Source organism: Natrix helvetica (genome assembly GCF_964273705.1).
Source record: "Natrix helvetica genome assembly, chromosome: 1".
NCBI classification, from domain to species: domain Eukaryota; kingdom Metazoa; phylum Chordata; class Lepidosauria; order Squamata; family Natricidae; genus Natrix; species Natrix helvetica.
Genome location: NC_138548.1, coordinates 77,549,863 through 77,564,982, shown reverse-complemented (window position 1 = coordinate 77,564,982; position 15,120 = coordinate 77,549,863). Strand labels below are relative to the sequence as shown.

The 15,120-nt window shown below is 39.4% G+C and overlaps 1 protein-coding gene across 1 annotated transcript in view; it reads left to right on the top strand.

Annotated features, from left to right (window-relative positions):
• Nucleotides 1-4,539: 4,539 nt before the first annotated feature.
• PLEK2 (pleckstrin 2) overlaps nucleotides 4,540-15,120 on the top strand; it is a 19,021-nt gene continuing 8,440 nt past the window's right edge. Inside the window, 6 exon segments of the mRNA XM_081955253.1 lie at nucleotides 4,540-4,636; nucleotides 7,491-7,655; nucleotides 11,841-12,022; nucleotides 13,165-13,256; nucleotides 14,472-14,712; nucleotides 14,714-14,723. Coding sequence (XP_081811379.1) covers nucleotides 4,589-4,636; nucleotides 7,491-7,655; nucleotides 11,841-12,022; nucleotides 13,165-13,256; nucleotides 14,472-14,712; nucleotides 14,714-14,723 — 738 coding nt within the window. The 5' untranslated portion in view covers nucleotides 4,540-4,588.

Below are 15,120 nucleotides of genomic sequence, written 5' to 3'. Positions count from 1 at the left end.
TTTGGCTTGACTTTTAACAAATGTGCATGGATCTACTTAACAGTAATACCCATATAAATTTATATGTAAATGTAGCCTTATTATTCTGGAAAGTTAAGTACAGCACATTATTATGCATTCTTAACTAGAAGTAGGCCCAAGTACAAATGGTTTTTATTCCCCTGCAAATGTAAGTTGAGCAAGTGTACAAGGTAATGCTCAATTTACAGTGGCAGTTGGAACTGATTGCCTTCATTAATAAAATCTCATGGTTGACAAGTAAAGCAACTTCATGCTACCACTGACTTGGTTGTGGGAAGCTGGCAAGCCCCAGATGGCTTGCACACAAGCAAGCAGTAAGTGGCTGCGGCTGGATGGGGAAGAATGTGTAAGGAAGGTGCAGCACCTCATAACCAAAGAGGGTGTGTGAGGGTGCACAAGAGTAAAAAGGAAGTGCAGCAAGACTACTTGGGAAGGATGCATGGGAGTACATAGGTGGCCAGCTTGGTATGAGTGCAGAGGGGTTGGGGGACTGGTTCAGGAGACTTACCCCCAGCTAACCCACTAAATTTCTGAGGAAGCCACAGGGAGGTCACAAATGGAGGTCACATGATTATGAGGTGCTGCATTTAGTCATAAATTCAAGCCAGTTACCAAGCACCTGGATTGCAAACACTTGATTAGGGGTCCTGGGACAGTCAAAAGCCTGAGAACTGGTCATATCTATCATTTGTTCAGGGCATTTTAACTTTGAACAGTTCTTGAACGAATGGGTGTAAGTCAAGGACTACTTATATCAGGGGTGGGTTCCTGCCGGCTCTAACCGGTTCGCTAGAAGAGGTTCCACAAAACTAGTGTGCCATTTAGAACTGGTTCCACCAGTGGAGCGCCCCCTCGCTCGCTCACCCCCGGGCCCCGCCCATCTGTTCTACACTTGTCCGCTCGCTCCCCCCACCCATACACACCACGCCTCTAAGAGCCCTATAGAAACCCCTTGGCTCTCTATTGCTGCCTGCTGAGGAGGTAAGTAAGCTCTTTGCTGGCGCAGCGGCTTTTGGGGCTAATGGGGCTTGCGTTTCCAGCCAGATAGCCCCCGCTGCTTCTGGATGTCTATTGCAGTCACGAGAAGAGCGCAGAGAAGAGCGCAAAGGTTCTCAGCACTCGGGGAAGCCATGAAAGTGGCTGGGAGAGGCACTCGGCTTGGTTTAGCCTCTGGATGTTGCAGCAGCAGCCCCAAGTGCGCCGATCTCAGCGTTTTTCACATCGGGGCGTGCTGCAAGAGGGAGGGAGTGAAGACCTTTTCTGGATTGCTGGTGGTGGAGGTGTGGGCCCGTCGCCCCATGCTCAGCAAAGCAAGTCCGGGGAAGTCCTTTGCGTCAGCTGGAAAAGGTCTTCACTCCCTCCCTCTTGCAGCACACCCCAATGTGAAAAATGCCAAGATCGGCGCGCTTGGGGCTGCTGCGACATCTAGGGAGGCTGAAGCAAGCCATGTACCTCTTCCAGCCGCTTTCACGGCTTCCCGGAGTGCCGAGAACCTTCACGCTCTTCTCCGCACTCTCCTCGGCTCCTCACGACTGCAATAGACATCCAGAAGTGGCGGAGGCTGTCAGGCTGGAAACCCAAGCACCATTAGCCCCAAAAGCTGCTGCGCCAGCAAAGAAGGGCTCCACATGGCTGCCGGCTTAAAAACATGGCCGCAATCATTCATTCTATTTTTCTCCATGGTACAGAGCTAAATTAAACTTTGATATGTTAATTTTTAGAGCCATATATCTCACTACATTATACAATTTAAGTCTCACTGCAAATAATTTGGATTTTCTGCCAATAACGTGGCATCATGTGCATGTAAAAGTATAAATGTATTTCCAACCAAGACATCCTTACTAACCAAGCACTTAAAGCATGTTTAAAAAAATAAAAAAATTATATATGTATATAAAAGCATTTCTTACAAATATATATATTGTTGTCTCCTCTTCATTTGCAGCATTTGTGCATACATCTTATATACATTTTTAAACCATAGCTTCTTTCACTTCATCAGGTAAAAACATCTTTTTCACACTTTCCATTAATCAAATACACATACTGTACTTCTGTAATATTATGTAACATAATTCTTGTTACCTTTTTCCAAGAAGCTTCCACATCCTCTTTCCATATGTCTGTTTTCTATTCATTATAATAATAATTTGATCTATCTTCTAATATTTGTTCATACATTCCCCAAGATCCACTGTTTAGGCTTGCAAAAATTTGTCTTTTATTTACAACTTTTCATTAATTTACTGTGTTTCACTAAATATCTCAGCCATTCCTAATAATCAAATAATATTTTCAGGTTTATATTAATTATTCTATCATGTGTACCTATAAAGAAACATGCTTAAACCAAGGTCTCTTCCAACGACCCTATAATTCCATGATTCAAAGTATTTGGAATAAACAGATATTTTTCTAACAGATACTTATTGTTCTCTTACATTCTTATGTTTCCAAATCCCCCAATAATTTTTTCTGTACTGTCTCATCTCCTTTCCACTCATACATTCGAAACACTTAGCAAAATATTTTTCCCCTGAATTGCATTCATTGAAATGTTGCATTGGGGTTTTTTTCCAAAACATTTCTGATTCTTTCATTATTATCCTTCACTGGAGGTAATACACAACTAACACCAACCTAGAAGTTTCTATATTCCTATAACTCCACAACAACTTAGATCAGGTGTCTCCAACCATGGCAACTTTAAGCCTGGCGGACTTCAACTCCCAGAATTCTGGAGTTAAATTCAGCCAGATTTAAAGTTGCCAAGGTTAGAGACCTCTGACTTAGATGATATCAATTCTTCTCCTTTCTGACATTCATTCTAGTCATTTCACTCATAATTAAACCTATACCTTTACTTTCCTGCACATATTCATCATTTGTATTCCACAACATTAGGACACCTTTACTAAGATTTATAACATCCTTCTTTTTTCTTAATTGCACAGATACGTAACATATTTTTCTTTCTTCCATGTCATCTGCCAATTCTTGCTCTTTATCATGCATTTCTTTTATATTCCAGATAGAAATCTTCTGTATGCCAATTGATTGGTTTTGATCAAGGCTTTTAGATAATATTTTAGTAAGACAGAGAAGGTGTGGATTTAGTGACCAACCAAACCATTTGTAACATTTTCTATTGTTGGAAGAAATGTCGTTCTGGGTTCAATTCCAAGTGGGTGGAAAAGACACTGGAAACATGGAGGCTGCTTGGAAAGATGGTTTTAATGGTGGACAGGACCACATGGCTTGAGGTCCTAGCCAAAAAGGGGATCACATGCTGCGAAGATGTTGAGTGAAGAAAAAGAAGCGAGGGAGCTTGCTGAGAGTTCCTGAGTTTTTTATAGTCTCTGTTCAGCCCCACCTCTCTGCTTCCTGTTCCTGTGTAAGAAATGTATTCTGATTGTGTTAGATATCTGTTCTAACTACAGTGGTTTCCACCAAGGTCCTCTGTTCCGGTGAGAACAGAGATTTAATCCTATTGGTCGAAGGGTCTGACAGCTCCCTATAAAAGGGCTGCTGTCAGACACAACTGCTGGATTGTTCTCACTTGTTGTACTTAATAAAGAGCTTCTGTTTACCATTAAGCCTGTGTGTGCGCCTATCCATTACCCAATCTAACAGATTGGTTGTCAGACTCCCAGGGGTAGTGGGGGTCTTAGCTAACTTTGTAGGTTGTGTGTCTTTTGAGTCCCAAGCATGGTTGTGTTCCCAGGTGTCGTGTGGTGAGATGGGTAAAGGGCTAATACTATCATGCCTTAATCCCATCACCCTGACGCTAAGGGGGAGATCTTTGTTATGTAGAATAGACAGGCATTTTAATGGCCCATTGACAAAGGTGAGGCTATTAAGAGTGAGTCTGTTTCCTGCCTAAAAACATGTTTCTCCATTTCTTATCCAGGGAAATATAATATTCTGCCTTTTAAATATTTCCTAGGATATTTCATTCTTCTAGGAGAGGGGTGGGTGCTAACTTCCTACACTATTAAAAACAGTACCATCAATTTTGGCCAAATTTTGCTACACCTCAACCAAAGCTTAGTTTTATCCCAAGCATGTTGTTCAGGTTACTCCGCACAAACCAATATTGTTATTCTAGAAACTATTTTCTAAACTAACATACTGCTGCCCACATCCCACCGACTCAGAGGTATATGCAATACACTAACAAACAGGACATTTTACTGTATATCAAACTTTGGAAACTCCCAGCGAGCAAAACGGTGTGGCCCGTGGTAAGTTCTTGGCTTCCACGTACTAAAGGAACATCTTCCTGTGATGTGTAATCAGATGGCTGATTCATAATACCTGAGGCATCCGTCGGTTTGAGCCTTTACAACTGTAAATAGGAGCGACCTTGTTCACCATAAGGACAGGTGCTCTCTCATTGCCAGCTCAGTGTTTGCTTTCTTTACCTTGAGCAGGGAGGGGACCAGACGTCACTCTGGAGTGGGGCTGAAGAAAGTCAGCCTGCCTCTTAAAACCTCACTTTCAGAAGAACCGGTTTGCAGTTGTCTGCAAGGTTCTCAACCGGCGCATTCTTCTCTTGCCCACCATGGAGGAAGGGAGGGGGATCCTGAAAGAGGGCTTTCTAGTTAAAAAGGTAAGACTTCCTCCCACTGATCTCTAACGGGGAGGCTTAATTATAACACCTTGTTTAAATAATATTTATTATTGTTTAAATGATTACAAATAGAAATCTTCAGCTGACTAGGAAAAAAAGTAATAAATCTTAGAAATAACAAAATGGTCCCTGGAAGATTTCCCGTGGTCACTAGGCAAGGATGAAGGAATGGAACTGGGATAACATGTCTTACAAAATTGATCTCTCTTCCTTTTCTTTCACAGTTCTAATTTCATTTGTAGCCTTGCCTCCTTTTTCAAATTCATGCTCTTAGGCAGCCCCTAGATAGGCGCATGGCTTGCAGCTTTTGAATTATTGTAGATCCATTGTAAGGAATGTGCAGTTGACTTTTACATTTTCAGAAATGTAACATTTTTCTTTGGAATTTCCAATGGGCACCACCAATGGGCATGATGTAGCAAGTATTTTGATGAGCGGTTTGAGGCTAAAGCACATATTTCCACCTTTACAGTAGGTGTGGTAGGAGGACAGCTGTGTTGATCTTTGGTAGCAAACATTCAGGAAGAGTGTGGTAACATGTTTTCCAACTGACACTTTTTATAAAAGGCAAACTCTTGTCAGCTCACTTCAACAAATGCAAAGTACAACTAAAAGGATATAAGATTTAAATTAGAATGATGGAATGAGTTGGAGAGGGAAGGACAGGTTGGTTATGCAAATGAGGGTTACATGAGAGACGGATCACAAGCACCTAATCAGTTAACAATTGGAATGTATTAAAAGTGCATTGTGTTTGTTGAGATCTTTTGAGTTAACCTGAAAATGTTTGATATATGTGAATTCAGCAGCTCCTCACTTAAACTCTCATCCCCCCACCCCCACCCCATAGTCACTTTGAGACCTGCAATTGAATCTCCTGAGGGGTACTTTCAATAGAGGCTTTTTATGATATTCTGTCACAATTTCTGTCACGAAAACAGTTTTGCACTGTAACAGCATCATGTTTTAGATTCCTACATTCTGAGCCATGCAAATGGTGCCTAATGCTATCAAATGAGAGGCACTGAAGAGTTATGGCATTTTTTGTCCATGGCAGCTTTTTGAGAAAAGAAAAGAAAAAGGAGAAGACTACATCTGAAGGATGATCTGTGCTTTAACACCTTCCATCTCAGAATAAAATTCTGTCAGCTAGACCAGGGGTGTCCAAACTTGGGAACTTTAAGACTTGTGGATTTCAACTCCCAGAATTCCCCAGCCAGCCATGCTGGCTGGGGAATTCTGGGAGTTGAAGTCCACAAGTCTTAAAGTTCCCAAGTTTGGACACCCCTGAGCTAGACAGAATGATTGTACAATAGAAGCCTTCTCTGAAATCACAGAGGGCAAAATATTGTAAGAATTCAAAGATTTCTCAGAGCTTTATGGAAAGTCCAAACCACACTGTGTTCCATTCATAAACAACGCTAGCTTTTCCCACTGCTACATGGTTCATCCAATGAGAATTATCATCCATAAATCATCCTCTGAGAATTAAAAGGGCTTTGAGCCAGAGGGCTTCTATTCCTACCAATCAAACGGACCTCAGAAAGCCATGCTTTCTTTTCCTTATATAGATATCACTTGTAAAAGAAAAAGAGAGAAAAGGTATGACAATTCTGTCAGCAGTCTTATGAATGAGGAAGGGTAGTTATATAATGCAGCACATGTACCGGGACAAAAGTGCAATTTTTTGACAGGTATATACAGGAAAATTCATGCCTAAAATACAGTGGGAGGAGCTATTCCTGATAGTGGTGGATGAGGGTCTGAAGGCGCCACTCCTTTCTCACCTGGTTCACCTTCCCATTTGTGCTTCCAAAGCCATTCCTTTCTCTCCCATCTTCGGCACCTTTCACACTTCCCTATAAGTTCTGAAAGAAGTGCACAGCAAGGAACAGAGAAAGGAAAACACCCAGTCTTATTGGTGTCCAGATTTGTTAGGAGAAAGAAGATGTAATGCACTTTTCACAAGGGGAGAGTTTCGGATTTTTGTCCGGTTGCAGTTTGAAAACCAATGAGGAAATGTAGGCTAATACCACAAATGATATTATCTTCTGGACTGTTAGTAAAATTCCATGAAGAGGGCAGGGCAATTTCACTATCAATTTCACATTTTATCTGAAAGTCTTTTTAACAGATTAAACACATCTCCACCTAATTTTCAGTAAATATGGGCTGGTTGCTTTTTTTTCTTTCAGAATGCAATACCTCTATTATTCAAAATCTTTTAGTTTTTATTGTAATACAGTATCATCTGTAACAGTAGAGAGACAGCGGTTAAAGGTGCAAGATTGAAAAATGGGAGCCCTTAAATTCTAGACTCATTGTAGACAGGAAACCAACTGGTTGTCTTTGAGTCAGACACTCTAAGCTGTAGGTAGAAAGAAATATCAAACCATTCCTTTTAAAAATGCAGTTGCCAAGAAAACTGCAGGGACTTGTGCAGACAATAACCTGGAAACAAGACTCGACTTGAAGGCATTTTTTTAAAAAAATAGCTGTATGGATTGTAAATGTGAGTGGGGCAATATTGGTTATATTTATTCTTTGGTTTTAATGAACATTGTAATTACTTTTATGAATCTGTGTTCTGCTCTAAAATATAGATCTTATTAAAATAACCCTTGGGTTATTTTCATAGAAGCATAATGGGAAAAATTAAATAAGTGTAACAGCCTCAGTGACTAGGATTTTGTTCAATCAGGAATGTATTGATGCAATAATTTATGAGTCGGAATGAATAAACGTGTTGCTTTGTGTAATTAGTGTAACAGGTAGAGCTGCTTTTGAGCAGCTTCAGAAACCGCTATTTTTTGTTTCTTTTTATTGTTTGCAGGGTCACGTTGTCCCCAATTGGAAAGCAAGGTGGTTTGTTCTTTTCCAGGACAGGCTGCTCTATTATAAAGTGGTGGGGGGAAAGCAGGAGTCTTCTCCCAAAGGAAGGATTTTTCTGGACGGCTGTACGATTACTTGCCCGTGTTTGGAATATGAGAATAGGCCGGTAAGTTCCATGTTGGATTCTTTGCTTAGTTCTCTTACTACTGTGTTGACTTTAAAATGAGACAAAGCAATTAGGGAATAAAACAATCTAGGTCAGGGTTATCAAACTTGTGGCCTGCTGCCCAGATGCATAATGCGCTGGCCCCGCCCACGCCCGGTTTACCAAAGGGGGGGAGAAGTCATGATATGTCACGTGACGTCGCCATGACACTATGAGTTTGACATCCCTGACCTAGGTTTTGGGAATGACTTGGCATAATATTCTGAGAGAGCTGCTTTCTTTTCAAACAGGATTCCCAAAACGATATTATGGCAGGAAAAAAAGTGGGGAATGGGCAAAGTTGGAAAAAGTTGGAATAGTACAACTGGGAAACCAGTTACTCATAATAACATTGAACTCTTTTACTAGATGTGATGAAGCAGAGGCCAGAATCTGTCTCTCTGCAATGTTTTAACTGGGATTTCCCCAGCGAGCACTTCCAATTCTATTATTTTATCATTCTAACCTAGTGAATCCAGTCAATGTAACCAATCACTCTTTAGTCATTAGACATAGTTAATCAGGTCCTCACACTAATTCAGGTGATTGTATTTGATGGCTTAATATAACTGATCTAATCTAACCAATAACCTAATGCAATTTTAATATACAATCCTCCCCCAAGCTACAAAAATCTACTTGTTCTCTATTAGTTTAGACTTGTTGTGTTGCTTCCCTGCAATTCCTGCATATTGCAGATCTGTTGGGTAATGTGGGGGTTGCATTTTCTGGTTAGTAAAGCGGAAGATTAAAGGTAGACAACCTGATAAATTTTCAACAGTTTAGCAGGGAATTGTTTTCAAGGCTGAAAAACAGGAGCAGGGAAAGAACCATTGAAATTATTCTCTCATTCAGATTCAACTGAATGCTATACTGAAATTTGTATGTTAACCTAATGATGTTCCTGAAATCTGATGAGCTTTTTATCCTACTGATCTTGGAATGCATGGGATCCCAGATGATGATGATGATGATGATGATTGTTGTTGTTGTTGTTGTTGTTGTTATTATTATTGTTGTTGTTGTTGTTGTTAAGTTAATCTTTGGTGAGATTCACAGCCTTTGGGGCTGGTTGGTAGCTTAAAAGCTCGAGTCCTAACCAAGGACCTAGGAACTGTTAAGGTAATGTCGGAGGATATAAGTTGTTCCAAAGTATTATTATTATTATTATTATTATTATTATTATTATTATTATTATTATTATTATTATTATTATTATTATTATTATTGCATCAACAGAAGTGTATCACAGCGGCCAGTTGTTTCGCCGGATTTGGCATTAATTACTAGTCGGGCCCCACCCAGGGGCCTAGGACGTCGTAACGTATTTTCGTAATATGTGTGCAGATCCAAGCAGTGCAGCCTTTTGCATTTGACTGATGGTGATTTTGTCAATTTTTAACTGTTTTAAATGTAATTCCAGTGCTTTTGGAATAGCACCCAGTGTGCCGATTACCACTGGAATTACCACTGCTGGTTTGTGCCATAATCGTTGGATTTCGATTTTTAAGTCCTGGTATTTCACGATTTTTTCATATTCCTTCTCAGCGACCCTGCTATCACCTGGTATTGCGATGTCTATGATTGTAACCTTCTTTTTCTCAACCAGTGTGATGTCTGGTGTATTATGCGCCAGTATTTTATCCGTTTGTATGCGAAAATCCCACAAGATCTTGACCATCTGACTCTCGATGACTTTTTCAGGCTTATGTTCCCACCAGTTTGTTGCTGTTTTAATATTATAATTTTTGCACAAATTCCAGTGGATCATTTGTGCCACTGAATTGTGCCGCATTTTATAGTCAGTCTGCGCGATTTTTTTACAGCAGCTGAGTATGTGGTCAACAGTTTCATCAACTTCTTTGCAGAGTCTGCATTTGGCATCATCAGAGGATTTTTCGATTTTGGCCTTAATGGCATTTGTTCGGATAGCTTGTTCTTGCGCAGCCAGGATTAGTGACTCTGTTTCTTTCTTTAATGTACCTGTTGTTAACCATAACCAAGTTTTTTTACTGTCCGCTTTATCTTTTATTTTTTCCAGAAATTGACCATGTAATGCTTTGTTCTGCCAACTCTCCATTCTTGATTTTATCACATCTTTTCTGTATTCTTGTTTCGTCTGTTGGGCCTTCAATAGATTTTTGTTCTTTACTTCGATTAATAGATGTTCTTGACTTTCTTTTAAATAATCAGCCAGTGCATGTTTTTCTTCTTCAACTATTTGCTTCACTTGTAATAATCCTCTGCCACCTGATTTTCGGGGCAGGTATAGTCTATCAGTGTCACCACGTGGATGTAAACTGTAGTGCATTGTCATTAGTTTCCTGGTTTTTCTGTCCAAAATGTCCAAATCAGTTTGTGTCCAGTTAATTATACCAGCTGTGTATCTTATAACTGGTATTACCCAGGTATTTATGGCCTTGATTGTATTTCCACCATTTAATTTAGATTTCAAAATTTTCCTAACTCTGTTGGTGTACTCTCTCCTGACAATAGTTTTTACTTCTCCATGTTTGATGTTATCCAACTGCAAAATGCCTAAGTATTTGTAGGCTTCATTTTCATTGCATTTAATTAGTTGGCCATTGGGCATTTCAATTCCCTCACATGTAGTGATTTTGCCCCTTTTTATGGATACAGTGGCGCATTTTTCCATGCCAAACTGCATTGAAATATCGGTGCTGAATACTCGGACTGTGTTTGTCAGTGATTGGATTTCTATTTCTGACTTTCCATAGAGTTTCAAATCATCCTTATATAATAAATGTGAAATTTTTTCAGCTTCTTTGGCTGTTTGGTAACCTAATTTCATTTTTTTTAAGATTACTGATAGTGGGATCATTGCGATGATGAAGAGAAGAGGTGAAAGTGAATCACCCTGGAAAATTCCTCGCTTGATATTGACCATTCCGTAGTTCTCATTCCCTACTGCCAACTCAGTTCTCCATTGTTTCATCGCCTTTTCAGTGAAGGATATAATATTTTTACTAATGCCAGTTGTTTCTAAGCATTTTATGATCCAAGTATGTGGCAATGAGTCGAATGCTTTTTTATAATCAATCCAGACCATATTCAAGTTCGTTTTTCTTTTCTTACAATTTTCTAATATCATTTTATCAATTAGGAGCTGATCTTTTGTGCCCCTACTCCTTCTTTTGTTGCCTTTTTGCTCTACTGGCAAGATGTTGTTTGTTTCCAAATAATCCATAATGTTATCTGCAATAATGCCTGTGAGTAATTTAAAGGTTGTTGGCAAGCATGTTATTGGTCTGTAGTTTTCAGGTATTGTTCCTTTAGTTGCATCTTTCTGAATCAAGTATGTTTTTCCAGTTGTCAACCATTCATCAATTTGACCATTTTGTAAAATTTCATTCAGTTGCCTGGCCAACATTGCATGTAAACTGGTCAGATATTTGAGCCAGAAACCATGTAATTGGTCATTTCCAGGTGATGTCCAATTCTTTACTTTTTTTACTCGATTTTTGACCATCTCCGTTGTTATTTCTAATACTTGCATTTGTTTATTACCAATGCTTTCCTCAAAGTCATGTATCCACTTTGCTTCTTTATTGTAGTCCTTTGCATTTTCCCACAATTCTTTCCAGAATTCAACTGTGGCCTGCTTTTCTGGTTTTTGACTTTTGGTGCCACCATTCACATTAAGACTTTGATAAAAAGGCCGTTGGTCTGATCGAAATTGCTGATTTTGTTTATACTGGATGATTCGTGCCTCATATCTTTCAATTTTCCTAGCTGTTGCTGTTATCTGCTGTTTTACAATCTCTACAGCTTCATTGATGTTTCTTGTATCCAATCTATACCTTCTGATTAGCTGATCTATAATTTTGTTGTTTTTAAGCCGTTGCTCACGCATGTTCTTCAAGTTGCTAGCATCTGCCCTTAATTTTTTGACTTTTTGTTGTTGTTGTTGTTATTATTATTATTATTATCATCATCATCATCATCATCATCATCATCATCATCATCATCTCTCTCTTGCTCATTTGGCTAATTTATTTAATGGGGGAATGTCTTGTTTTATCAATAAAACATCTCTCAGTTGGGGTCAAATAGATGTGTGCTGTAAGGCCCTTTTCTTTTATGGCTATTCCTATAAACCCTGCTTCTTATGGTGTTCTTTTGCAGTTAGTTATTAAGCTAAGGACAAAAACCAACACAGACTATTTCCTTGACTGCTGCTCTCGAGAGGAGCGTGACATTTGGGCTTTGGATATCACGGGTGCTATTCATGCTGGCAATCCAGTGCAAGTTCAGCAACTTCATCTCATGAGAAACTCCTTCAAACTTCCTACAAATATCAGTTTGAAGTACGTGGTAAATATGTTCTCAATCTGTTATTGCATGCTGCTGGTTTGAACTGAAAACAACAAGGATGGTTTCTGTATGTTAGGAATGGGAAGGCGATAGTTCTTGTAACTGAGCCAAAGATCTCCGTAACCCTAGGCTTCCAAGCCAGTGGCAAGGGATGCTTGATATTGTAGCTCATCTACATCTGAAAGGCTATAGGTGTTTTGACCTAGGCTTCCCCAGTAGCATGAAGCCGAGTCATTGCCCCAATAAACCCCTTTTATTTAATTTACAGTGAATTCCTCGCCAGCAAAGTCTTTCCTCTCCCACAGTCTTTGAAGAAAGTTCACAATTACTGACCTTTATCAGGTTTGGAGAGTAGCCAGGCCGATATCTTTCAGACACTGCAATACTTGGCAAGAATGCAGGAATGAACTAATTGTCTCCTGCAAACACCTCTCTCCTTTCACTCCTCTTTTATTCCCTATGGGAGGGGCCATTCACCGTCCACTTGTCGCCTTACTCCCAAGTCGACCCTTGTTCCTTAGCTGTTCCCTTTGTCCGCCAACTCTGTGCATGCACACACAATAGCTCCAGCTATTCGTCTGCCTCACTGATGTCTGACCACGAAGGTAGCTGATAACTGTCAGAAGGCCCTGGCCCTATCTCTGCCTCCGATGCAGAGCACTTGTCAGAGCTTTTCCCAGACTCCAGGACTGGCCCATGTTCCTCCCCAACTTCCTCAGTGTCCGAATCTGCTGCCAGCTCTGCTGGCCGCTGGCGGGCCACAACAATAGGTTTACAGCCTCCTCTTTGCATGTATACAAAATTTTCTGTATATACACTCAAAATTTCCTGATGCAGTTCCTCTGGAACTCACCTATAAATCCATCCTAGACTTCCATACTATATCATAACATTTTGTAACACAATGTAATAAAGCACAGATCATGGTTACTGGCCATAGAGGATGGCCATCCCTTGAGAGAAATGGATTAATATGACTTGCGTGTAAGCAGAACTGGATTCCAAGCATGTTCTGAGTATTTTTGGATTGAAAGTATGCTATTGGCTGAAAACAGTGGAATGTGGGTAAATTCACAAAACTGGTTCTTCTGTTTGTTTATCACTGACTCTCTTTTGATTTTTTTTTCTCCTCCAGTCATATTGTGGACAAAATGTATGACAGCAGTAGCGGAATCAAGATAACACCCAACACCAGACAAGGCAGTTTGTATAAAGAAAGCTTTACAGGTACACATGTTATCAACTTTATTCTTCATTAAACTCCTCTATAGAGACATTTTCTACCAGAAAACATTTTCAGAACCTGTTTTAATTATCAAGTGTGTGAAAAATAGTAAAGAATGCATTTTCAATTTCTTTTGTTCCACTGCTTCCAAAAAAAACATGTGGCACATTTCAGAAATTGCATGGAAATATGCTTTGAAAGATGAAGCTATTAGAGCAAGCATGTTAGTGGTTAGAGTGCTAAATTAAATCAGACAGATTCAGATTCATCTCACTAATCAGTTATAAAACTCACTAGGAACTTCTGCGGGGGAAAATGGAGAACTGAGAACTAAGTGTGGAGCCAACAACCATGACAGAAAGTAGACCCCCTCTTCATAATTCTTCTCTGGACACATGATGGACTTGAGATTGCACATACATATTCCATACGGTTGTTCCTCATGAGTAGGTTGCAAAACAATAGTGGGTTTAGAGCTCTGGAAGATGAGAGAGCAGCCATCTTGGTCAAATCAGAATCTGCCTCTTCAGAAGGACACTGAGTTTACCAACTTCCCTTTCTAATCACTTTCAGAGATTCCTTGTTAACTTTTCAGCTATTAGGAACTTTTGGATTGAAAAGTTTGAAAAGAAATGGGTGATTTTGCTTCAATCCTTAGCAAAAGATGTTTTGAATAGAGTTTAAGGATTATTATTTTTTGTAAAACAACTTTTTTTAATAAACAGAAAAAAGGGGACATTTTCCAAAACTTTGCTTTTGGAAAATTACAAACCGACTATGAGTCCATATACATTTGAGATAAGAATCCTTCCCATGGGAAAAATGTTTTTGTTTTTTAATTCTTTTTTTTCCCTTCAAAAACGTGATGAGAGTTTAAAAATTGGACACTAGAGGAAATTAGAAGGAATTAAAGATTATAATTAAAGGGGAATATGTAAATGTAATCTATTAATACAGAGGGGAGCAACATATTTTAACTTTTAACTTTTAACAGTAAAAATACTGATGGATATTTTTGGACCCAGAAGTTAATCTTAAGAGTGTCTGCTTCTGTATTTTTTTTAACTAGACATTTCTTGGGAAATGTATGTTGGCAGCAACATACAGTATAAAATTTATCACAAGGACATAGTATGACTGTCTCCCCTTCTACCTGTCTTGGAGATCAGATGGCAGTAGATATTGTTTGTCTGATTAACTCCATTTCTTCCTTTCAGGCTCCATACTGGTGGATTGGTTGATTTCCAATAGCTTTGCAGCTTCCCGGCTTGAAGCAGTCACAATGGCCTCTGTGCTGATGGATGAAAATTTTATTAAACCTGTGGGAGTTCGCAGCACTGAAGCCATGAGGAATGGAGATTTGATTGAGCAATTTTTGGATGACTCTACTGCCTTGTATGCATTTGTAAGTGATGCAAACTCTGAAAGTTTAATCTCCTCCTGCATACAGATGAGATTCAGAAGTTAGCTGTGTCAATTTACTTTGCACAGTCAAATAGAAAAAAAGCAGGCAAACAAATGATAAAATCTTGATAAATGACTTGTACTTTGTAAATACTTTCAATGTTTTCATCTATGGTATTAATTGGACTTTGCATAGGTGTGGCCTACATAGATTTGGATGTAAATATAACCCTGGAAAACACAGCTCATAGGAAGAAATATCTCCTTGGATTGTGCATTTTTGTTACTGTGATTGTTTGTCAGGATACGCTTTAGGAGTAACAACTAAGCACTGCAAAATTGCTGCTGGTGGGCACCATCTTATATTAATAAGCTACCTTCTTACCTTTGGATAAAGATAGCAACAGCAGCCATGTAGTCTGCAATGGGCAGCTCTGGATTTGCCTTCCATTTTAATTTCCC